The 25,774-nt window shown below is 54.7% G+C and overlaps 2 protein-coding genes across 2 annotated transcripts; both read right to left on the reverse strand.

Annotated features, from left to right (window-relative positions):
* Nucleotides 1–1,799: 1,799 nt before the first annotated feature.
* LOC111097149 (alpha-1-antiproteinase-like) lies at nt 1,800–6,927 on the reverse strand. Its single transcript, XM_038544052.1, is given in 5 exon segments — nt 1,800–1,991; nt 3,425–3,572; nt 4,680–4,958; nt 6,330–6,603; nt 6,606–6,927. Coding segments are annotated over 5 exon segments (1,215 nt in total).
* Nucleotides 6,928–13,785: 6,858 nt separating this feature from the next.
* On the reverse strand, nt 13,786–23,701 carry SERPINA1 (serpin family A member 1). The gene is given in 5 exon segments (NM_001080109.2): nt 13,786–14,040; nt 14,860–15,007; nt 16,243–16,513; nt 18,337–18,977; nt 23,667–23,701. Coding segments are annotated over 4 exon segments (1,248 nt in total). The 5' UTR covers nt 18,974–18,977; nt 23,667–23,701; the 3' UTR covers nt 13,786–13,848.
* Between the last annotated feature and the right edge of the window lie 2,073 nt (nt 23,702–25,774).

Raw genomic sequence — 25,774 nt, forward strand, 5'->3', positions numbered from 1 at the left:
AGTAGAGAGTGTCTGCCTTTGGCTCAGGGTGTGATCCTGGGTTCCTGGGATGGAGTCCCGCATTGGGCTCCTCATGGGGAGAACTGCTTCTCCCTCTGCCTGTGTCTCTGCCTCTTTCTCTGTGTCTCTCATGAATAAATAAATAAAATCTTTTTAAAAATGTTCCCTCTTTCATTTCTGATTTTAATTGTTTGATTATTCTCTCGTTTTTTCTTAGCCAGTCTAGCTAAAGCTTTGTCCATGTTGTTGAATTTTTCAAAGAACCAACTCTTGGTTTTGTTGATTGTTGCTATTGTTTCTTTTAAAAAAATTCTTTATTTTGTTTATTTCTGCTTCAACCTTTATTATTTTCTTCCTCTGCTAGTTTTGGGTCAGTTTGTTCCCTTTTTTCCCCCTAGTTTCTTAAGGTGTGAAGTTAGGTTGTTGATCTGATTTTTCCTCTTTGTAATGTAAATGCTCACAGCTACAAATTTCCCTCTGAGTACTGCTTTGGCTGCATCTTGTGAGTCTTGGCTTGTTGTATTTTCACTTCCATTTAATTTCTAATTTCACTTCCAAATAGTTTCTAATTTCTCTTGTGACCTCCTCTTTGACCGATTGGTTGTTTAAGAATCGTAATCTCCATAAATTTCTAGATTTTCCAGGTTTCCTTCTGCTACTGATTTTTTAGTTTTGTGGTTGGAAAAGTACTTTGTATGATTACAGTCTTTGCAAATTTCCTAAAACTTGTTTTGTGGCCTAATATATGGTCTACCATAGAGAATGTTCCCTGGGCACTTGAAGAAAATGTCTATTGTGCTGTCATTGGGTGGAGTGTTTTGTGTATATTTATTAACCCAGCTAGGCTCTAGTATGATTCAAGTCATTCTTCTCCTTAATGTTCTCCTTTCTGATTTCCTATTGATTATTGGAAGCGGATTATTGAATCTTCTATTACTGGGTTGCTATTTCTCCCTTCAAGTCTATCAATGCTTGCTTCACATATTTAAGAGCTCTGATGCTGGCTGCATAAATATTTATAATCACTATATCTTCTCAGTGAAGTGAATGACATATTTTGTTGCCATACAGTTTGCATTTTATAAAGTCAAATATATCAAGTCTTACTTTTATGACTTATGAGTTTTCATCTTGTTTAGAGAGACCTTACCCACTTTGGCATCAAAAGATGCATTAACCAATGCTTCCTTCAAAGGCATTGTTGTTTTTTAACAACAATGTTGTATTGTTGTAATGTTGTTTTACCGTGTGATCTAACCAGAGTTTCAAACACCAATATTTACTGTGGGTGTGAGTCTTTAACACTCTGTCTGATTGTGAACAATCACAATCCCCATGGGGAGCCCTGAGCACAGTGCCCCCAGACCAGGCATGAGTGTAGACCCCAGAGCTTCTTCCTTGTTGAATGATCTACCTGGCTTAGTCTCTTCTCTTTCCTCTTTGCTTGTCACACTCCTACCAATACCTAAACAATTAATTAGGTATCCTGACCCACTTTCAGAGAAGCCCATCTCCTGCCATTGCTGACTTTCCATGTCTGTTATTAAACTGTGGGTTTCAGCCAGCATTTCATCTTGCCTAGCACAGTGCCTGGATGATGTACATGCCCAATGCATATGAATTAAGTAAATACATGAATCTTACTACGATCCAGACCCCACACATATAGAGGAGACCTCAAGATAAGAAGATTAGGGACGTGCTCCTCACACTCATGCTTGGGCCAGGTCCACAATTCTTTAATGTCATCTAGGGAGGGGGCCTGACCTGAAAGAGTATGGTTGAACCCAGAAAGCCAGTCATTTCTGCATGGGGTTCACCATCTTTCCCATGAAGAGAGGAATGTTGGTGTTCTCATCCTTGATGATGACTAAGAAGGGCCAGTTGAACAAGATGGACAGATGCTTAGACCAGGTGTTCTCTTCTGAAGGGATGACTCCAGAATATTCTGTTACATTCTCATCGATGCTCAGCATAGCCTTATGCATGGCCTGGAGGGAAGAGACAGACGGACCTGTTTGAGGCAGAGACAGGCTTCACCATCTCCCACCCAGAGCGGGGAACAAAGCCCAATGTGATGAGATGAGAGCTGTTCTGGGGCCTCAAGGAGGGGATCTTTCCAAAGCCCCATTGAAAACTTGGGTATTCCTAGCATTTCCTTGAAATAAGACTGAAAACAATGACAAATGAGCAGAATTGCTGGCTGGGTGTCTACCATTTGAGCATTTTTATTAAAGGATCACAACATTCACAACTGAATCATCATGCTGTAGTAGAAAAAATATGACTTTCCATCACAAGGATCTGGGTTTAAATCCCATTTTTCCCCCTAACTAACTGTGTCACTTCAAGGAGATGACTACTCTTCTCAAAACTCTGATTTCCTATATGAGAAAATGAGACCTATCCCGTATGGACTCCCAGGACTACTAAGGTGCTTCATGTGAGGAGCCTCAGTAGCATAGGTGCTCAATAAACATATATGAGTGCATAATGCATGTGTGCGCCTGCGTATGCATGTGTGTGTGTGTGTGTTTATGTGTATGTGTGAATGGGACCTAATAAGTCAGAGTTCTTTCTCTAGTAATTATGGGTCAACTGGTTACCTAACATCTTTGAGGACACTTCTCCTTAACCATTTTCCCCTATGGGTCTGGCTCCTTCTTTGTGTCTCATGATCATACCCAGGCCTCTCTCCTTCCTGGCAGGTCCTTCCCCATCCACGGCCTCCCTCCCTGCAGGCACACAGGCCTTCACCACCTTCCCAGGCCTCTTCTGACTCCACTGGCCGACCCTCACTTCTCCTTCCTCACCAGCCTCCACCGCCTCCCTGGGAAGCAGCCACAGCCTCAGCAGGGAGACTTCCCTGACCTTCATCCCAATGGCTCCTGCCTTGGTTCCAGTTTCAGATGTCCAGTGCCCTGGGGCCCAGGACTCGGAGAGGGACTTTCCCTGTGCCTAGTCCACACCAGCACTCAGATCCCAGCCGGCAATTGAACTGTGGTTGTGTCTTTGGTCACCTGCAACTTTCCTGAATAAATGGCCTCCCTAGGTGAAATCCCTCGTTAACTCAGACTCAGTAGTTGGCCAATAGCTCCTGGTGTCACTGACACAGGGGACAAAAGTCCTTTGAAATCCCTGAGCCCAAGCCTGTCTTTGTAAATATGGGTCCATGGAGGCCCAAAAGAGGGAAAGCCCTGGCCAAACATGACACAGAGGGTCAGTGACACAAGCACAGAGGAAATCCCCAAAATGCTAGAAGCTCTTGAGGCCACCTCCTCCAGGGTCACCTGCCCACACTCCTGTTTGAGTGGTTCCAACGGCCCTCCTGGGGGACCTCAGTCTGCAGGTGTGCTTGTGTCCCTCTGTCCCTTCCCCCAGACCCCCTGTGAGCTGTGTCCTTGGACACCTGGCGACAACCCACCTTGGACAGCATCAAGGGCCCTTCCTCAGTGATCTCAGAGAGGTCAGCCTCGGCGCTGAAGACCTTGGTGATGCCCATTTTGCTCAGGACGCTTTTCAGATCGTAGGTTCCAGAGATGGACAGTTTGGGCAAGCGCAAACTGGCAGACCTGTCAGGACGGTTGGGAAACAAAGGGGTTTCACAGTTGAGTGCTTCATTTCTGGCTGTTTCTCCCGCTCAGTGGCCCCTCTCCCTGTCCACATGAAGACTGGGGTGTGCATGGGTTTATCCTATTTCTAGCTTCTCCAGCCCCTGGGGCAAGAGAAGCACAGGGGTGGGCTTGTCCTGTAAAGTCACAGGCACTGTGTCCTGCCTCCTCTGAGCAGCCCTCCAAGGCACTCCCCTGGGGAGCCCTGAGCACACTGCCCTGCAGGGTCAGGTGCCCCCAGACCAGGACTTCTCCGGGGGGAACATCGGTGTGGTGCGGGTGGCGGGGGACATTAGCTCAGTGAGGCATGTGTGAGTGCAGGGGCTGAAAGCTCAGCTGTCCCCTCCCAAGGGGACAATATGTGGTCCCAGAAGGGTCTTCCAGAGTGAGGAGGAGGCTTGACGTGACCAGATCTGGGATGTGCCCCACCTGGTTCTCCTTCCTCGACCTTGGTGCAAGGAGCACAGGACTGGGGGGCAGGGCTGGGGGTAGGAGAGGTCTTCAAATACTCTTTCAAGCGTAACTTTATGCTCCTTGTATTTTCACATTCACTGGTGTGTGTGCGTGTGTATTGTGCGTTGTTCCTGATAGTAACTGTGTTCATTCTACTTGCAATGTCTTTGATTCCTTTTGCGTGTTCATGCACCTCATGCATACGTGCAAATGCGTTGTGGGGCACACACGATAGAGCGTTCCCGGGGCTTGGGCACCACATGGCTAGGAGCTGTGCACTAGTCCGGGCTGCAGGCTCTCGTGTCGCTTCATTCCGGGGACCTCATCAAACCGCCCCGGTCTAGCGACAGAGGAACCCAGACCTTGCTCTGTGTCCCCCTTCTCGGTTCCCTGAGGCATGTGCTAGCCCTGGGACAGGGGAGGGCCGTGTCCACGGTGGGGCAGGGAGTCCCCCCGGAACAGGCCTGGAGCCCTGTGCCGTGTGAGTGTTGCGGGCCCGTGTCTGGAGCACGGAGTCGGGCGCAGTGGTGCGGCCCCCGGGGTGTGTGTCCAGCCTCCCCGCCTGGCCAGGCCTGCCGTGGCCGCTCCCTGGTCATTCTCCAGTTTGAGGATCACCTGGCTTGTCTTTTTTCCAGGAACTTGGCCAGGACCTCCTTGGCCAGCTTGCTCTCCAGCTGCTGCCTCTTCCTGAGGTTGGGCAGGATCAAGAAGGCGCTGACTCTGCCCTGGCAGCTCTGCCTCAGCAGCCAACTGGAAAGCTCCTTTTCCCAGTGGAGGTCAAACATGCCCAGGCGGCTCATCATGAGCACCTTGATTTTGGTGTTTTCACTCACGTAGAAGTTTCCTTCCACGATGTGCTCAAACTTGAAGTTATCCTCCCATTTGCCTGGAAAGTTGAAAGTGGGAGATGTGCATAAGCGTGCCAGGAGGAGTGCCCAGGTCAGGCGCTTGTCTCTGAGGCTCAGCTGCATCACCTGTCAATTGGGGTTACAAGGATCCCATCAGGTTACTGAAAGGCTTCATGGGCTTGTACTGAGGCTAGAGGAGGTTCTAGAATGTATATACTGCAGAAGCCACATGGCACCAACTTGGGTGGACAGAGCAAGCATTTTGATGTGGATTTGATGTTGGCTTGTGGATGGCCTGAAGATGATTAACGAAAATTATTAGGTGTAGTTGGAAACTCCCGAAGTCCTACTCAGCACCTCACTGTCCACATACCCTTGCCCCTTTTTGTGGGAGGTTCTTGTCATTCAGGGAATCCCTCTCGCCCCCACTCCAAGGCCTTCCCTGGACCACTGTGTAGGACGCAGGTGCCTGGGCAGCTGCCCCCGACCCCCACGTCAAGAGAACCTCCTGTCTGGGCAAGTCAGAGTGGGAGGATGCCTCAGGGACCCCTGCGCCCAACTCTCCCATTGGACAGAGATGGACACTGAGGCTGGAGAGGGGCAAGACCTTCCAGAAGCCCTCCAGCAGAGCCAAGAGACCTGCCCACCCTGGCCCCGGGCTCTCCATCATCCTGTTGCCTCCAGAGCGAGGAGCCCGCACAGTGAAGGAGGCAGCTCTGGCCTGGCTCTTCCCTTCCCTGCCCCAGCCCCTGTTCCTCTACCTCACAGTGCCCTCTGGGGCCTCCCAGGCCCCCCACATGGCCATCCCTTAGGGAGGAGGTCAGGCTGGGTTTCAAGGTCAGCTGAGCACCTGCTGTGTGAGCGTGAGATCCCGTGTTCCTTGTAAGGTGTTCAGTCCCCACAGAAACCTGACAACAAGGGTACTATCATGCCCTTATTGCAGAGAGGAAGCTGGAACCTCAAAGTGGTGCAATGACTTGCCCACAGTCACGTAGCTAATAATCAGCAGAGGAAGGATTGGAAACCTGGTGTTTCTGACTCCAAAGCTGTCCCTCCTTCCACTGCACTGGCGTTGTCACAAATGTGACCCAAGAAACCTCATTCCCTCCTACACTCTCCTAAAGCTGCTTATTTGACCTCCCTCCTTGGTAGAGATTGACAGGGCATAGTGGGACATTAAAGGCTCTGAAAAATCCTGCAGAGAAGATGACAATAAGACTGTCCAACTTATCATCTCCTGACCTTAGTTGATCACAAAAAGTATGACAGTGGTTGTGTGTGGGGAAACTGAGTCACGCATGCAGAGATGCACCGCCATATCCCATCCTGCACTTCCCAGTAAAGCTTAGACTGGTTAGAATATTTTTGCGTGTTTCCTTTCAAACCAGCTCAGGCTGGTGGTAAAACCTATCGTGAAAGAATGTAATTCACCAGAATAAGAGTTGTGTCTCTGTCAAGATCTTGGACCAAATCCACAATTTTTCCTTGGGTTCCCTTCTCTATGTACTGGTTGATCTGTTTCGTGGCCTCCTCTGTGTCTCTGAAGTTGACGGAGAAGTGATACAGCTTTGTGACATCCTCCAAAAACTCATGCACTTGCTTCAGATTTTTATCCATGAATAACACACTTGTGCTGGTCAGCTGGAACTGGCTGGCTGACAAGTTGAAGGTGTCAAGGAAATGCTGCAAGCATTGTGGGTATTGGCCTTAGCTGTCTCCTTGAAGTTAAAATCTAGGCCCTGTAGGATCTGGGTGCCAGTGTTCCCTTTGGTCCCCAGGGAGAGCTTTGTGAAGGCTGTAGCGATGCTCACGGGGGAGAAGAAGATGTTGTTGTTGGATTTTGGGGCCAGTCTGCGGTACAGGCTGAAGGCAAAGTTGTCCAGTTTGGTGGCTATGTTGGGGAAGCGTCCATGCTGATGGAGACTGTGATCCTGCCTGGGGGCGAGCAGGGAGCCAGGAACCTGATAGCACAGACCTGCCAGCAGGAGGAGAACCCAGGGGATGGAGGATGGCATTGTCCTGCAAGAGAGGGAGAGAGGGAGAGAGGGAGAGAGGGAGAGAGGGAGAGAGAGAAGGGGCACCCGCCCAGGTCAGGCCACGCGGTTGAGTCCCCCGGCCGCTGACTGACACCATGTAGAACACAGAGTTTGCTGAACCTCTCCTGTGTCCCGGCCCCGGCCAAGCACTTTCCTACGTCCTCATCACAGGACAGAACAGTAGCAAGGCCCTCGCAGGGCTCGCCACGTGCCGACCCCTGTTCTAGGCACTGCGCCGTCTCATCTCGTTGCCCTCTTGTAATGACCTATGACCTGGGACAGTTGTCCATTCTCTGATGAGGAGACCGAAGGCCAGAGAGGTTTAAGCCACCTGCCCAAGGCCACAGAGCAGGAAAGTAGCAGGAGGAGAATCACAGACCCGGGCCAGCTGGGTGATGGGAGTTCACGCTCTTGACGGCCGTACAACCACCTGCAGTGGCCCTTGCCCTGTGTGCAAGCGCCATGCTCCTGTTTTGCATAATGGGAAATTGAGGCACAGGAAGCATGATGTACGGGTGCACGATTACCCAGGAAGCAGGTACAGGGATGACTGGATCTGGAATAGTCCCCCGTTGGCCCCCATTGGCATGAGGCTGTTGTCCGGAAGGGGTAAGCACTTGCCCAGTGACACAGAGACAGAAACCCAACCTGGCTGACTGTGGCCCAAACTCTCCCTGACTCCCTACACTTCCTGCTCCCTTTCCTTGTAGCTGCTGCTGCCCTCGGGTAGAGGCATCTGAGCCTGGCGTGGATTATGATCTGACCCTACAATGTTCCGAGTCTGGGGGATGCTGCTGACAAAAGCACAGAGGCCCCTTCACCTCACGGTGCTCAGAGGCATTAACTTCTGTTTCGATGACTTGGGGCTTGGAGAGCACGCAGTTCAGGGACTTTCTGAAGGCCACACAGCTGGCCAAGCAGCGCTGGCACCAGGCAGGTCTGCAGGCTTTGTGCCTGGTGCTCTGTACAAGGTCAGGTTCGCCTGATAACTACCTCCCTGAAGCGGGAACTTGGCTGCTTCTGAGGCTGAGCACAGCGGGAGTCAGGGGTCTCAAGCTCAGTACCATTGATACTCTGAGCTGGAAGATTCTATGCTGTGAGGGGCTGTCCCGTGCATTAGAGGATGTTTAGACGCATCCTAGACAAAACTTGATGCCAGTAGCAATGTCCCCACTTGCAGGTATGACAATCAAAAAATTGTCAGACGTTTCCAGTGTCCTCTGGGGTCAAAGTGCCCTTGTGCAGGGGGAGGAGGGATTCAAGGCCGTGTGTCCTTGGGAGGCCTCCTTTTCCCTAGGTGGACAGACGTCTCATTTCAGAGCAGGTCTGGGTCAAGTGAGTTCATTGTTCATTGGGGCACAGAGTCCACTGGTCCCAGTTAGTTTGGGGTGTCCATGCTTCTTGGGTGGGAGCCCTGTCAGCGGGGAGGTCTCAGGATTCTGCTATGACATTTTGTGGCAGGCTTTCAGGACACCACAGCAAATCTCCTCACCTGACACTCAGATGCCCCTGTGTTTCTTCTGCCCTGGGAGTTTTATGACAAGCTCTTCTGAGTGTCAGGGCTGTTCCTCCCAAACACTCACGCACAGCTATAGCCCCTAGGAGCCTTTCTTGAGCTGGCCTCACGATGAGTCCCAGATCTAAGCCCCCAAATCGTCTGTGGTCCCCACAGCCAGCTCACCTACACCCCTGGACACCACCCGAGTCCCTGCCTGTGCTTGGATGGCAGCGGCTTTGGAGACGCTGGACCCTCAAGGGGACAGAGGGGTGACGTGGTGGGGAGGAAGTGGTTAAAAGCCCACTTTTTAGCTTCAGACAGACCTGGGTTCTAACCTGCTTCGCTCATTCACTAGCTGCGGACGCAGAGCAAAAATTTTTCATCTCTCTGATCCTCCTCTTTAAAATGAGATTGTTGGAGATGCGAGGGAAGCCGGGCTAGCGGTCAAAACTCACGGCCAGAAGGGACCCGAGAGATCCACTTTTGGGGGGAAGAGGGTAGTGGGTTTCGCAAACGAAAACTTTTACAATCAGTAAGGGGCCAACGAGTGGGAGAAGGGCCATGAACCTAGATAAGAAAGGGGAGGAGGTGACAGACAAGATAGCAGGGTTATCTGAGGAGTTAATGAATACACTTCAAACTTGCAGAGGAGGAGTTCCAGTGACAAGACCAAGGCCAAGGTCCACTGTGCGGGGGGTGGGGGTGGGGTGCAGGGAGTGGTGGGGGGGACCATGGGCCATCCTTTGGAAATCTGGGGAGCAGGCTACCCTGGGGGAAAGCTAAAAGGGCATGGGCATTCTCCAGTAAGATAGTTAAGTGAAGGGCATGGAATCTACAGGGCAAGGTCAAGGACTCTGGCTCTGGCTGGAGTTGAAAAGGAGCCACGTAAGACAGAAGGATCCCGACGCATGTTGGAGAAGCGTGTTGAGGAGCATGGAAGGGACCCTCCAAGGGGACTTGTCCCTGCCACCTGCAGGTGGGAGAGACACAGGTGAAGACCACCTGGACCACAGGGTCCTTTCCAAACCTGGGGAGGGTGGGAGAAGGCGAAGGCAATCCCCCAGCAGCCCCACCCAGCAGCATGCATCGCGATAGCGGGCCTACTATGTGCTGGGGGCCTTTGAATGGCGTGATTCCATCCTCCCCACTGGTGGTGCTGAGCAGAACGGCCAAGGCTCCGCTGCCTGCCTGCCAGTCCTGAGCCCGGCAAATCAGAGCCAAACCTATCGGTGCCTCAGTTTGCTCCTCTGCTGAGTGGACATAATAATCCTGTCACAGGGGCCCCCACCTCGCTGACCATGTCAGTTCAGGAGGAGGCTGATGGGAAGGGACTCACTCAGTAGAATGCACTGGTTGCCCAGAGAGGCTGGCTGGGCTGGCCGCTCACTGCAGGTGTCTCGCAACGGCTCCTGGGGCTTCCCTTATTTATAGGGCAGTCTCAGGGGACTGGGACACCCAGTCCTGTGGGCCCACAACCACGTCCACTGCAGGAAATCAGCCTGGGGGGCTTCCAGAGTGCAGCCTGGGCATGCCTGATATCATCGGAGGGCCTTGCTGTTCTCCTTTGAAATGGCCTAGTCCAGCAGAATCAGCAGGTGCAAGAGCCATCAGAAGGGTGGGGTGCTGGGAGCCCCATGGCCATGCAAGACTAAGTATTTATTTCGTCTTGATGCTGTCCTCACAGAGCTGTTGAGAGGAGAAAATGAATTATAATCCCCCCAGAGCCTAGAATTGTGTCTGATACATGATTGACCTCTGCTGAGCATCAACCGTCTGATGTCACTGGACTTGTGACTGCCAGGGACTCAGCCCTTGGAATCTTCACATTGGGAGCTGGAGTCCATGTCCTTTGGGCTCCAAAGTCTGTCTGGGCACAGAAAGGAGGTGACGGGCACCTGCCAAGTGCCGAGGCTCAGGAGAATCATGGGGAAGATCTGCACTGGGCTGCCCTGAGGTGCTTAGTATCTTAAAGAATATCAAGACCCTTGGAACCTTAGTGCTCCCATTTTACTGGTGAGAAAAGCGAGGCTCCCAGAGGGGTGGTGACTTCCCCAGCTCCCAGGGCATGTTAGTTTGTGGTAGAGCCGTGACAAGATCCCAAGGCCATCTGACCCCCAGCTCAGGTCTTCACGAACAAAATGTGCAAATATCTGTCGTTCATCCCTCTGCTGATTTTCTGCCCCCAAATCAAGAGTCAGAGGAAGTCAGACATGTGCGTAAGTAATCAGAGAGATTTCTTTTACTCTGCCCTTACCAGCCCTCCTGAAATGCGGCCCGAGTAATACAGCGCGGAAGTGACTTCCAGCACAGGGAGTGGGCACCTGTCGTGGAAAGGCAGCTTTGACTTCTAAGAACAAATGTCCCTGGTCACTGGCCGTCAGCCCCGCTGGGGCCAGGCCCTCCCTGCAGGACTGTCTGTCCCCCTGTTACCTTGGGCCCCGGGGACTCAGCCCTGCCTCCCGAGAGTCTCCGGCACCTGCTCACCTGGGCAGAGCCCTTGGCCACCATGCCTCAGCTGACGTTAGGCCAGACAGGTGCATCCAGTGTGGACCGGGAGGTTGGACTCGCCCCTGAGATCTGAGATGGACGGGACAGCCTGGGCCTGAGCACGGCACCTGATTTCTAGGCCTGTGCCGGGCAGATCGTCTAACCTCTGTCCGTAAATGGGGGATAATGAATTGTAGCCTGTGTCCTTCGGGGATTGGGCTTGAGGGTCAGCCTAGACAGTGAATGCAGTTCAAAGAACAGGCAGAGCAGAAGCTTCTCCTGTCCTCTTACCACAAGGCTGCCTTGATGGTTTGCCCACCCGGGAATGGACCCTGTTGGTTCCCAGGAGCCAGTCAAGTGCTCCCTGGGGACTTGAATTGGGTTTCTGCCACCAGAGCCCAGACACATGTAACTGCAGGCCATTCTCTGAAGTGGAATGATGGTTTCTTAGGTGAGTGCCCTCAGCGCATCCACCTTCTTGGTCTTTCCCTGGGCTCCAGGGGTCCAGCTGGCCTTTGCATCTGCTCCCTCCCTCCCCAGTGTGGGTGTGTGCAGTGTGATGCAGCCTGTTTGCTGAAGGCTGTGAGCTCTTCAACCTCCGGTGGGAAGGGCTCCCACAAGTCAGCTGCTTTCCCTCCGGGGCAGAGGGTGTTTTGTCGTGCAGGTGTCCTCGGCAGGTGGCTGTGCCCCCCAGCATTTCTCACGGTGGGGCAGGAATCTAGCTTGTGGTTGTCTGGGAGGGAGCGTGGGTGATGCGGTGAGGTGTGCAGGGACAAGTAGCGCTCCCAAAGCCAGCTCTGCCACTTATTAGCTCCGTGACCTTGAGCAAGACAGGCAGCCTTTCTGAGCCTCAGTTTCTTCCTCTGGAGAATGGGCACATGAGAGCAGAGCCGCTCCACAGCGCTGCTAGGAGGAGGAAACGGGAAAATGCCTGCTTAGCCCCTTGCAGGGCACCAGGCTTACAGGGGAGCTCATGAATGTCACCAATGTCGTCCCTTACATCGGCACCTGGCTCTGCTCCCCTTTGAAAGGTGTTTTGAGTCCCTGCTTGGAAGCATACACCAACTCAAAATGGGTGTTTAACCGTGATGAAGATGCGAGGCCCAGAGAGGCTTGGCGACTTTGCTAACGTCACACAGCTGGGACGCTGCCAACTCTGAACTTGCTCTCACTCTGGCCTCGTTTCAGGTGTCTGACAACGGTTGTCTCGGGCATGGAACTTGCGCAGGTTCGCAGTGTCCAGCCAGAGAAAAATCAGGACGACATTAGACTTCCCTGGGAGGCAGCTGAATTTTTATCCATTATATTGAATTATGTGGAGTTGCACACATGTGGCCATTCTGACTTAAAAGGTTTAAATATTAAATAAATAAATAAATAAATAAATAAATAAATAAATAAATAAATAAATAAATGATTTAAATATCATATGATTCCACCCAGTTGTGTAGATATACATTCGGTCCCCATGAGTGACTTAGGTGGGAATTACTGTTTTTTTACGGGATGGGGCAGTCCTTCCCAGGGACAAGGGCTCCCTTGGGCTGGGTTCCTGCAGGACCTCCTGACCGCCGTAATAACCCTTCAGTGGGGACTCTGTAGGATGAGAAAGAGCCACATGGCCCTTAGTGAAAGGGCTGCTCCTGGGATGGCCACTAGCTGTGGTGTGGGAGTTGTGGTTTCCCTCTGAGGACCAGGGGGAGGGCCACGGGGCAGGATCAAGGCAAGATGAAAAATGTCTCCTGTCAGAGCTTAGTCAAGGGAGGGCAGGTAGGGCTAGTGGGGCTGATGGCCTACTTCCCCTCCCACGACCATGAAATCATTGTAATAACTTTGCAGAGCCACAACTTGGCCACATGATTGGGAAGAAGACGACACACAGGGTAAGTGTCTTGGAGGGTGGGGCTGGCAGTTCGGGATGAGTCTGAGCAGGTGACGCAGACCAGGACCCAGAGACCCACCTGGAGAGAAGAGGAAGTGGAAGACCGGTATTGTGTCTGAAGGTCCCTGAGCAGAGACGGAAGGACAAAGACGGAAGATGTGTATTCCCAGCCTAGCCCCATGGAGAAAGTCTCCGGGAAGAATCAACCCTGGGGGGGTGCGTGGGTGGCTCAGGTGGTTAAGCCTTTGCCTTCAGCTCAGGTCATGGTCCCAGAGTATTGAGATCAAGCCCTATGTTGGGCTTCCTGCTCAGCAGGGAGTCTGCTTCTCCCTTCCCTCTGCCTCCCCGCCTGCTCATACTTTCTCTCTCTCTCTCTGTCAAATAAATAAATAAAATCTCAAAAGAAAAAAAAAAAAGAATCAACCCTAGCTTTTGGCAGGAAAGACCTTTGAGTGATGGGAGCCCAAGCTTAGCTTAGGTGACAGGGTGGGATGAGAAGGGGACCGAATATTGTCTCTTTACGGCTGGAGATGGGGCAGCTCCGAGCCCCTGTGTGAGCTGAAGGCTCTGGGAGCCACAGGGAGGCAGCCTCGTGGTCGGTGCTGGCAGCCATGCAGGCCGAGGGGCTCTCAGGGGGGGTCACTCTGCACACAGCGGGCCTGGGGGGCTTAGCAAGAGGAGGAGGCTGGTGGAGGTGGGAGCTGCAGGTTGGTATCTGAGCCCTTGCCATGCCCCTTGGGGATTCCCAGGTAAGATTCGAGCCTAGAGCTTTTCCACAGTGACTGGGGCAAAGGCAACCCTTCCTCCCAGCCTCGCAGGGCACCCAGACAGTGTAGACGCCTCATGCAGAATAAGACAGCAGGTGCACAGTGATGGCTGGGACCTCCCCCCCACCCCCACCTCTGCCTCTCGCCTCCTGGGGTTGGAGACAGAGACTCAAGACATGAGGGGCTGAAGGAGTCACATGTCACACTGGAGCCTGGGGTGGGTCACTCTTTAATGGTATCTGGAAGGGACCTGACCCACAAGGCAGTTACTTTTGGGTGGGGTTCACCACCTTTCCCATGAAGAGGGGACTCTTGGTGTCTCTGTCGACGATGATGATGAGGAAAGGCTTGTTGAAGTCGACACTGGGCGGCATGGACATGGGGATGGCTTCCAGAAAGGTGGCTCCCGCAGCTTCAGTCCCTTTCTCGTCGATGGTCAGCACGGCCTTGTGCAGCCCCTGTGGGGATGGAGCACAGCAGGCTGATCTGAGTGGGGTGCTCCCCTTCCCTGGCCTGGGAGCAGGGCCCAGGGAGGGGCTCACTCAGGCCTCTCTCCCTCCTGGCAGGTCCTTCCCCATCCACGGCCTCCCTCCCTGCAGGCACACAGGCCTTCACCACCTTCCCAGGCCTCTCCTGACTCCACCGGCCGACCCTCACTCTCCTTCCTCACCAGCCTCCACCGCCTCCCTGGGAACCACAGCCTCAGCAGGGAGACTTCCCTGCCCTTCGTCCCCATGGCTCCTGCCTCGGTTCCAGTTTCAGATGTCCAGTGCCCTGGGGCCCAGGACTCGGAGGGGGACCTTCCCTGTGCCTGGTCTACACCAGCACTCAGATCCCAGCCGGCAATTGAACTGTGGTTGTGTCTTTGGTCACCTGCAATTTTCCTGAATAAATGGCCTCCCTAGGTGAAATCCCTCGTTAACTCAGACTCAGTGGTTGGCCAATAGCTCCTGGTGTCACTGACACAGGGGACAAAAGTCCTTTGAAATCCCTGAGCCCAAGCCTGTCTTTGTAAATACGGGTCCATGGAGGCTCAAAGGAGGGAAGGCCCTGGCCAAACATGACACAGAGGGTCAGTGACACAAGCACAGAGGAAATCCCCAAAATGCCAGAAGCTCTTGAGGCCACCTCCTCCAGGGTCACCTGCCCACACTCCTGTTTGAGTGGCTCCAACGGCCCTCCTGGGGGACCTCAGTCTGCAGGTGTGCTTGTGTCCCTCTGTCCCTTTCCCCAGACCCCCTGTGAGCTGTGTCCTTGGACACCTGGCGACAACTCACCTTGGACAGCATCAAGGGCCCTTCCTCAGTGATCCCAGAGAGGTCAGCCTCGGCGCTGAAGACCTTGGTGATGCCCATTTTGCTCAGGACGCTTTTCAGATCGTAGGTTCCAGAGATGGACAGTTTGGGCAAGCGCAAACTGGCAGACCTGTCAGGACGGTTGGGAAACAAAGGGGTTTCACAGTTGAGTGCTTCATTTCTGGTTCTTTCTCCCACTCAGCGGCCCCTCTCCCTGTCCACACGAGGACTGGGGTGTGTGTGGGTTTATCCTATTTCTAGCTTCTCCAGCCCCTGGGGCAAGAGAAGCACAGGGGTGGGCTTGTCCTGTAAAGTCTCAAGTGCTGTGTCCTGCCTCCTCTGAGCAGCCCTCCAAGGCACTCCCCTGGGGAGCCCTGAGCACACTGCCCTGCAGGGTCAGGTGCCCCCAGACCAGGACTTCTCTGGGGGGAATGTCGGTGTGGTGTGGGTGGCGGGGGACATTAGCTCAGTGAGGCATGTGTGAGTACAGGGGCTGAAAGCTCAGCTGTCCCCTCCCGAGGGGACAATGTGTGGTCCCCAGAAGGGTCTTCCAGAGTGAGGAGGAGGCTTGACGTGACCAGATCTGGGATGTGCCCCACCTGGTTCTCCTTCCTCGACCTTGGTGCAAGGAGCACAGGGCTGGGGGGCAGGCCTGGGGGTAGGAGAGGTCTTCAAATGCTCTTTCAAGCGTAACCTTATGCTCCTTGTATTTTCACATTCACTGGTGTGTGTGCGTGTGTATTGTGCGTCCTTCTGGATAGTAACTGTGTTCATTCTACTTGCAATGTCTTTGATTCCTTTTCCGTGTTCATGCACCTCATGCATGCGTGCAAGTGCTTTGTGGGGCACACACGATAGAGCGTTCCTGGGGCTTGGGCGCCGCACGGCTAGGAGCTGTGCACTAGTCCGGGCTGCAGGCTCTCGTGTCGCTTCACTCCGGGGACCTCATCAAACCGCCCCTGTCTCGTGACAGAGGAACCCAGACCTTCCTCGAGGCGCCCCCCAACGTGCACTGGGCTGCTGCTCTTCCAGCCGGGTCCCGGCGGGCCCTTCCCATCTAGCCCTGAGCTCTCCGGCCTCTAACTCCACAGCCACGCTCCCCTTGCCCGCAGCCCATGTCCCCCTTCTCGGTTCCCCAGGGCAGGTGCTGGCCCTGGGACAGGGGAGGGGCAGTGCCCACTGGTGGGGCAGGGAGTCCCCCAGGAACAGGCCTGGAGCCCTGTGCCACATGAGTGACACAGGCCTGTGTCTGGAGCACAGGGTCGGCACAGTGGTGCGGCCCCCGGGGTGTGGGTCCAGCCTCTCCCCGACCCCAGCCGGGCCTGCCGTGGCCGCTCCCGAGTCGTCCTCCAGTTTGAGGATCACCTGGCGTATCTCTTTTCCAGGAACTTGGCCAGGACCTCCTTGGTCAGCTTGCTCTCCAGGTGCTGCATTTTGCCCTCGTCGGGCAGGATGAAGAAGGCGGTGGCGTTGCCCACGTACTCCATGAGCAGCACCCAGCTGGAGAGCGTGGCACAGTGCTGGATGTCGAACATGCCCAGGCGGCTCATCATGGGCACCTTGACCGTGGTGTGCTCATCCACGTGGAAGTCCTCCTCCGTGGTATGCTCCACCTCGAAAGGCTTCTCCCATTTGCCTGCAGAGAAGGGAGGGTGGGCATCAGCCGGAGGAGGGAAGAGGGTTGGATACGATGGGGGGATTAAGAAAAAATAAGTGGGAAATATCAGAAAGGGAGACAGAACATGAGAGACTCCTAACTCTGGGAAACGAACTAGGGGTAGTGGAAGGGGAGGTGGGCGGGGGGTGGGGGTGACTGGGTGACGGGCACTGAGGGGGGCACTTGATGGGATGAGCATTGGGTGTTATTCTGTATGTTGGCAAATTGAACACCAATAAAAAATAAATTTAAATTAAAAAACAAAGAAGCCCTGAGCCTCCTGCCGAGATCCTTCTCTTTGAACCTGTTTGTAAAGCAGGTTCTGTAAAACCAGGGCTACGATGAATGGTCTACTGAAGGACTTTTGTGAGAATAATGCAAGACCAGAGTAGGATCCAGAATGCCTACACTATAGAGGCTAAGGGATGCCCATCTGGATGTGCAGAGCAAGCATTTTTATTTGTATTTTGTGCTCACTAATTTGAGGGCGACTTGGGAGATTCTAAGTGAAAATTATTGGCCTCAGTTCTATTGACCCTGACCACCTCCCCATCCGAGTCCCCTGCCCCTTGTTTGTGAGAGGTTCTTGTCATTCAGGGAATCCCTCTCGCCCCCACTCCAAGGCTTTCCCTGGACCACTGTGCAGGACGCGGGTGCCTGGGCAGCTGCCCCCGACCCCCACGTCAAGAGAACCTCCTGTCTGGGCAAGTCAGAGTGGGAGGGTGCCCTGGGGACCCCTGTGCCCAACTCTCCCATTGGACAGAGATGGACACTGAGGCTGGAGAGGGGCCAGACCTTCCAGAAGCCCTCCAGCAGAGCCAAGAGACCTGCCCACCCTGGCCCCGGGCTCTCCGTCATCCTGTTGCCTCCAGAGCGAGGAGCCCGCACAGTGAAGGAGGCAGCCCTGGCCTTGCTCTTCCCTCCTCGCCCCAGCCCCTGTTCCTCTACCTCACAGTGCCCTCTGGGGCCTCCCAGGCCCCCCACATGGCCATCCCCCAGGGAGGAGGTCAGGCTGGGTTTCAAGGTCAACTGAGCACCTGCTGTGTGAGCGTGAGATCCCGTGTTCCTTGTAAGGTGTTCAGTCCTCATGGAAACCTGACAACAAGGGTATAATCATGCCCTTATTGCAGAGAAGAAGCTGGAACCTCAAAGTGGTACAATGACTTGCCCACAGTCACGCAGCTAATAATCGGTAGAGGAAGGATTGGAACCAAAGCTGTCCCTCCTTCCACTGCATTGAGTTTGTCAGAGACATGATCTAAGCAGCCTCATTCCCTCCCACACTCTGCTAAAGCTGCCTATTTTACCTCCCTCCTTGGTTGGGATTGACAATGCACAGTAGGACATTAAAGGCTCTGAAAAGTCCTGCAGAGGCGATGACAATTTGGGGTGCCTGAGTGACTCAGTCAAGTATCTGCTTTCACTCAGGTCGTGATCTCAGGATCCTGGGATCAAGCCCTACATCGGGCTCCCTGCTCATAGGGGAGTCTGCTTCTCCCTCTCCCTCCGCCTGCTACTCCTCTTGCTTGTGCTCTCTTTCCTTCTCTCTCTCTGTCAGATAAATAAATAACATCTTTTTTTTTTTTTAATGATGATTTGACTTTCCAACCCATCATCACCTGACCTTAGGTGATCATGGAAAGTATGACGTGGCTGTGTGTGGGAAACTGAATAACAAACACATGCAGAGACACACTGTCCTACTCATCCTGCACTGCCATGGAAAGTTTCACAACTGGGTGTTTGAGAATATTTTTGGATGTTTTTGTGGGAAATAGCTCAGGCCGGTGTTGCAACCTTACCTTTAAAGAAAATGTAATTCACCAGAGCGAAAACTGTGTCTTCGTCAAGATCTTTGACCAAATCCACAATTTTTCCTTGGGTTCCCTTCTCTACATAATTGTTGATCTGTTTCTTGGCCTCTTCAGTGTGCCTGAAGTTGATGGTGAAGGCTTCTGAGTGGTACAGGTTCCTGACATCCTCTAAAAACTTATTCAGTAGCTTTATGGTGTCGTTGATGAACAGACCGCTGCCGGTGGTCAGCTGCAGCTGGTTGTCTGGCTGGTTGAGGATGCTGAGGAGTTGATGGAAGCCTTGGTGGACTTCCCTCTCTGCTCTCTCAGTGAGGTTGAAACCGAGGCCTTGCATGATCTGGGTGTGGGTGTCCCCCTTGGTGCCCAGAGAGAGCATCGCAAAGGCTGTAGCGATGCTCACGGGGGAGAAGAAGATGTTGGTGGTATTGGACTCTTGGGCCACCTGGCGGTACAAGCTGAAGGCAAAGTCAGCCAGGTTGGGGGCAATCTTGTGGCAGGCTGGCTGGTGCTCAGGATCATCCGTCTCCTGGACAGCGTCTCCCTGGAGACCCTCAGCCAGGGATCGGGGTACCAGGCAGCACAGGCCTGCCAGCAGGAGGAGGCCCCAGGTGATGGAGGATGGCATTGTCCTGCAAGAGAGAGAGAGAGAAGGGGCACCACGCCCAGGTCAGGCCACACGGTGAGTCCCTCAGCCGCTGACTGTCACCATGTAGAACACGGAGTTCGCTGAACCTCTACTGCGTCCTGGCCCCGGCCCTGGCCAAGCACTTTCCTACGTCCTCATCACAGGATAGAACAGTAGCAAGGCCCTCGCAGGACTCGCCACATGCTGACCCCCGTTCTAGGCACTGTGCCGTCTCATCTCGTTGCCCTCTTGTAATGACCTATGACCTGGGACAGTTGTCCATTCACTGATGAGGAGACGGAAGGCCAGAGAGGTTTAAGCCACCTGCCCAAGGCCACTGAGCAGGAAAGTAGCAGGAGGAGAATCACAGACCCGGGCCAGCTGGGTGGTGGGAGTTCACGCTCTTGATGGCTGTACAACCACCTGCAGTGGCCCTTGCCCTGTGCACAAGCGCCATGCCCCTATTTTACATAAGGGGAAACTGAGGCACAATGAATATAAGAGACTGGTGCATGACTACCCAGGAATCAGACCAGATCAGGCTCAGGTACGATTGGATATGGAAAAGGGACACTTCTACTGACTCCTCCTATTGAATGGACATGAGGCTGCGGCCCAGAGAGGGTAAGACCTGCCCAGGGACACACAGCCAGAGCACACGGAGCTGCAGGGTTGTCCCCACTCACCACTCGTGGTGAGCCTTAGCCCCCAGCAGTTTCATCCACACGGAAGGGCAGCCCCACATGCATCTGTGGCCTCAGCCACACGAATGGGCTGCAGACCCTGCAGTCAGCTTACCGGCTCATTCTTGTCACCCCCTCTGTCCCAGTTCTGGAGCTGGCAGTGGTGTGGGCAGCAGAGATAACTGATTCCTCTAGTATATTGGGGGTTGTGTGATTGTGTGTAGGGGGCGCAGTGTGGAAGTCGAAAAACATCTCTTTTCTTCAGAAAGTCCTACGTTCTGATGTGGCCTCTGTCACTAGCAGCCACGCAACCCCAGACAAGCTACTTGGTCTCCCTGGTTCTCATTTTCCCTCATATAGAAAGTGAGGGTATGGGGAGAATTTCATGAAATAGGTCCATATGCCAGACCTTACGCTGATGGGCTCTAGGGGCTGGTGAGGGTTGCAAAGCAGAAGCCCTCGGTGGGCAGGCAGGGGAGGGACGTGTGTCCCATGGCTTGGGGTGGGAGGGACGCAAGAGGGAGCAGCAAGGCTGGTGGCTGAACCAGCTAGAGCAGGCCGGTCACAGTCCGTGTCACCCACAGCACCACAGAGCCCGCCCTGGCGCTCAGAGCTCCCTCTATTCCAGGGGTGCGCCCGCCAGGGGCCACCAGTCGGCACCCCCTAGGTACAACCTGGTCCCCTGCACAGATGGAGAAACTGAGACCCGAGCACTGGAGAGTGAGCCCGCAGCTGTGTGGTGAGCTGTTTCTCACGTAGCTAAACTCGTCGTTTTAGTAAAAGACAAGGACAAAGGAATCCTTGTATTTAGAATTGGAAAACCCGAGGGGAAGAAGCCAGAAATAAGTCTATCCTTGCAGACTTTTAAAAGTTTCTTCTGAATAAGACAACAAGATGAAGCACAAAACTGGTCTGTCTTTGCCACCCTGGCCTTCGTGCCTCTAAACGATCCAAACATGACACACCACACGTTGCGTAATACATGTTTATCTTTTTCTGAAACTAGCCAGTGGGTTCAGAGCGGTCAGTGTTCACACTGGCTCTGTATGTTCCCATGTCCCTAGGCCTCTCCTCGCTTCCCCGCCAGGTTTGGCACCGGCCTCTGTGGTTTGCAGAACCTCTGAGCCCTCAACTTTGCAGGGCTCAGAGATCATGAGGCCAAGATTTGGGTCTCTGCAAATGGCCCTCTGGTGGGGCCACCTTGGCCGTGGGCAAGCATCTTCTTGTCCAGGGACCTGGTCCCCCCAGCTGTGGAAGTCGAGGTAGGGGAGGACCCCAGTGAATTTCCCCTGCACTAATGTTGGATTCTCAATTAGAAGGTATCTGGGTTTGATGGAGCAAGATAGATGGAGACTTCCTGTTGGGGGTTGGGCGGTGGAGTGAGGTGCCCCCCCCTCTCCGAGGGCTGCTGGCCTGGGCTGAGCTGGGGAGGGGCCGCATCCATCTCGGTGGATGTAGCATCACCTATTCTGGCTCCTTCTTTTTACAGTAAAAAGTCTGAACCCCGGGGAGGGTGAGGGCTTTGTCAAGGCCACACAGCAAATTGGCGACAAAGTAGGGAGTTACTCTTGGCTTTCCTGCCACTTGAACTGCAAGGGTTCCAGAGACAGCCAAGTCCTCTGGTCCCAGACTCTGTGAATGTCAGAACTGGGCCCCGAGGGACCCTCACATTGGGCTTGAGCCCCTGCTGGCTTCCTCTGGCCTCACAATTATGCTGTACAACTTCAGGTCCCCCATGCCCTTCTATCACAGGCAGCACCGCCCCCCCCCGGCACCCCCTGAAGCCTGATGTTCTGGAAGGTAGCGGGAATTGATAAAGTTGACAAGGAAACACCCGGAGGTGTACAGACCAAGGGTTAAGCCCAAAGAGTGAAGGTGTCATGGTGACATTGCTGGGGTCCAGGGCAGGGGGGAGGAGCGCAGGAGGCAAGCCATCCCTTTACCTAGTCGAATTCTATTTCCACCTGTGAGCATAAAATGAATGATCCGGAGTGAGCCAGCAGGGTCCGGGAAGGCCACAGGGGCGTCAACGCCCTGCTAAAACCTGGCACTGAATAAGCCCCGGCGTGACCCAGCCCTGCTGTGGACGGGCAAGCAGCCCTGGGCGAGTGACTTCACTCCCCGGAGCCTTGGCTTCCCGACTGCAGAGGAAAGAACCCCTCACAGGGCAGATGTGAGGGGCGAGCAAGGCCATGGGTGGGCGGGCACCTGCCAGGTGTGGAAGCTCTCGCCCTACCTGCGCACAGGTGGGGCTCGTGGGTAGAAATAGGCAGATCTCTTCCCGGCCAGTCGCCACATTGCGAGGACCAGAGAGGCAGCCCCTGCTCAGCCACGAATGGCCTCTTGAGTCTGGAGAATTAGAATTCGATTCTCCGAGTGTGTATTTCGCTGCGAACCCCGTGCTGAGCCAACACCAGTGTCACTGTCACGGTTGTCACACCCCGTAAACACCAGGTGTTTTGCGTGCCCCGTCTCATCTAATGTCCCCTCAATGCTTACCCTGTGGAGCGGGACTGGCCATCAGCCCCATTTTATAAATGGAGAAATGGAAGACGCCAGAAGTTGAGCAACTTACTGAAAACCACCCACCTGGTTGCTTACGGGTCTGGGATTTAATCCCAGGCATTTTGATTCCAGAGCTTGGCATTTACAAAGGTGAAGCCAGAGACCGCGAAATAGAAAACGCTCGAAAGTGGTCAGGCTAAATGCAGAGGGCAGCATCCCGGGTGGGCTCAAGCCAGCAGCTCTGGGGCCCGAACACTGGGTACAATTCCATAGCAGCATGTGACCTTGGACAGGTTACTTGACCTCTCTGAACCTCTGTCTCCTGGAGATGACAAGGGTGTGCTTCCTCACAGAGCTATTGTGCAAATCAAATATGTACAAAGTTCCGAGAAATGCTTGACCACAGTCAGCTGTCAGGGAGGCTTAGCTGTTATCGATGGTTCCGCATCTTTCGGAGCGCCACGTGGGAGTCTGGAGGCCTTGGCTTGGATCATCTTGGAGCCCCCATCTCCAAGAACGGATGACAGACAAAACTGTGTCCTTCCCAGAGATCAAGGCTGGGGGCGGGGTTGGGGTGAGGGGAAAGAGGGCAAGGGTTGCCTACAGTTTGTCCAAGGGGACAGAGAGGTTGAGCCGTGGTTCAGGGTCACCCAGCATCAAAAGCCTCAAGGCCAGCCTGGCTCGGTTTCTCCCATTCCCCAGCTGGCTCCTAAGACCCCAGAGAATTATGTTGGCAGGAGGAAGAGGTTTGGGAGCATGAGTTCTGGAGCTAGGTGACCCCAGTTGGGATCCTGGCCAGTGTGTACTTTGGGGCCAGTTAGGAGCATCTCTTTCTGATTTCTTTAATCTCTAAAATGGGAACACCCTAGGCAACGCCCTCAGAAGGTGGGTGCGAGGCTTCAGTGCTGACCGCACCCGAGGAGCTCAGCAGCCCGCTGGCTACAGCGAGGCCTCAGGAGCACAGCTGAAAGCCCCAAGGACGGGGCCCCCCTCTAGGGTTTCCCCTCTTCCACCGTGCATGGGGGTCTCAGAGACCCACTGAGCACAGGCTGGGGCCAGCAAGGTTCTGTTCTGGGAGCATCTACAGAAGACGGAGGCCCAATGAGTGGCTGGAACTCTGGGCTCTGGTGCCACCTGGCTTCCCCACAAGGTCCCTATGGGAGCCTGGGCTCCCCACTGTCCCTCTCCGGGCCTTATCTTTCTCACCCGTAGAAGGGGAAAAAGATACGCACCTGAGCACGGGGAAGGTGACAAGGCCAGCAGGTGGCAACCCACAGGAAGGACACAGGAGCTGTGCCAACAGAGGCCTGCTCCCTCCTGGGGTCCCCACCTCCACACTGCGCCCAGACGGCTGGTGCATCCACCAGGAGGTACTGGGGAGGCCCTGCAGGGACCTCCAGGGCTGTAGTTGCCATCACGACAGGGGGTCCAGCCTCCTCCTGTCCCCTCACCTGTTCCATCCTCCCTGCCTCCCAGGGGCTCTCCCCAGGGGAAGGCATACTTACAGTTTACTGTCCCAGGCCGGGGCCGGTGACCAAGGCTAAGGAGACAGAGCCCCGTTCGAGTTCGTATTTAAGCTGTGGACCCGCAGGGACGACGGGGGTGGTTGCTGGTGAATATTAACCAAAGTCACCCCGGTTATCGGAGGAGCAAACAGGGACTAAGTCCATAGGCCAGCGCCGAGCTGCCCACCCGCCTGCCCGTCTGCGCCCGGCCCTCTGTCCAGCTCACCAAAGGGATCATTGTGCCCAGCTCATAAACCGCGGCGTCCTGCACCCGCGGACGGGTGGCATGACTCACACACTCTTTGCAACAGCAGCCTGCCCTCCCCCTGGGGGGCTCTCAGTGGCTGCTCCAGCAAAGGCTACCCCTTGCTGAGCACCCCCTGAGACCCCGGGAGGGGGCGGGGAACTAAAGCTCCTTTGGCAGGCAAGGAAACCCAGGATGCTCATTCATAGTCACCAAGCTGGCCCCAGATTCAGACTCTCTCGATTTTCCAGAGGAGAAAGTGGGCCACGGGCAGTGCTGACACAGCTCCTCTGGGCTGGCACGCGGAGGCCGGGGGTCAGAGGGCAAATCTGTAAAGCAGGGCTGTGTGAGCTCAGGCCAGCTGCTTCACCTTTCTGCACCAGGAGGTGGTCTTGTCTGCATCGGAGGGGGTTGGAAGTCCCGCTCCCTGGCACGGTTGTCAGCGATGTACACAATGACCTCCCTGAAGTGCGGGGCGTGCAGTGGGCTCTTAATTTGGGCTGCTCAGCCCTGCTCTCTGGGCTTCTCTGGGCAGGACGGGGCTGCATTCCTGGCGAGCCTCAGCCTGTTACTGGTCCCAGCAGAGGCATGCGATCCGCATGTTGCTTGAATTTTCCTGGGAATGCGGCCCTGTTCTGGGGCTACTGCAGGCCCCCCCTCCACCCCCGCCCAGGCACTGGTGGTGGGGGAGGTGGTGGTACAGGGTTGAGATTGACAGCGATCTCTTTAAAAACGCCCTCTCTGTGCACCCTGACACCTGCCTGGCACATAGTAGGCACTCTATAGATACTTAGTGGGGTGGCCGAGTGCTTTTTTTTTGTCCCTCCTCTCATTCCCCTGGTCCCAAATGTGGGACCGTGCTAGGGGAACGATCTGCAGCTTCTTCAGACACGTAGGCTCAGACCTGAGAACCCAGCCCCCCTCTTCACTGACTGTGAGATCTCAGACAAGCGGTTTCAGAACCCCGTGCCTCAGTTTCCCCACCTCTAAAATGAGGATCGCAACGGTGCTCCCCTCGTCAGGCTGCCGTGAAGATTCAATGCTGAAGTCCCAGGTTAGCTCAGAGCCTGGTGTCAGGTGTGTGCAGGGAGCCCTTTACGGTGTTGCCCTACCTGTGCCAGCGGGTCCCCCTGGTATCACTGAGGGAGGGGGCATTCCAGGAATTTCCCCCAGGCTTCTCCCATTCCGTGCTCTCAGTGACCCTGCGAGGGGAGTACGTGCGGCCCACCGCCATGCAGGAGCAGGGATGAGCTCAGAGCGGGGAGGACCCCCCACTCCCATCCTGACCGCCCTAGTTCCACAATCTGGCTTCAGGCTCTTTCCCCTCAGTTGGCTGAATGGGCTTCTCCTCACGGGGGCTCTATGTCTCAGCAGCTCAGAGAGCTCGGCTGTGATGGGGGTGAGGCCTGGCCTCCGTACCTCCTGGCCATTTCTTCCTCTCCCCATGCCTCAGTGTTTCCATCTGTACAATGGCCTCCCTCCGAACCCAGCTGCCCCTCCCACCTCCTGCAGTGGATAGGCAATGCCAAGTGGCCCACCTTCCACGCTGTTGCCAAGCTTGGCTCCCTCAGCCCGGTGGCCTCAGGGCTGGTGGGAGGGCAGTGCCCTATGCCCCTCTACCTCCAATCCTTGTGCTGCGGTGGCCTCCACACCTCCTACGGCAGCCTCGCCTCCTCCTCCTCCTCCTCCTCTCCTCCTCCTCCTCCTCTTCCTCTGGGACTCTGTGTGCACCCTGAGCAGTGCAAGGTCTCTGCCAGCCTTGGAGGAAGGAGGCTCTGGGTGTCAGAGGCAGCAGGTCCGGGAGGGGCGGGGAACTGGAACAGGAAGCCGCCTTGCACAAAGCTGTGGGTAGCCAGGCGGGTGC

Source organism: Canis lupus, chromosome 8 (assembly GCF_011100685.1).
Source record: "Canis lupus familiaris isolate Mischka breed German Shepherd chromosome 8, alternate assembly UU_Cfam_GSD_1.0, whole genome shotgun sequence".
In the NCBI taxonomy this organism is placed as follows: Eukaryota; Metazoa; Chordata; class Mammalia; order Carnivora; family Canidae; genus Canis; species Canis lupus.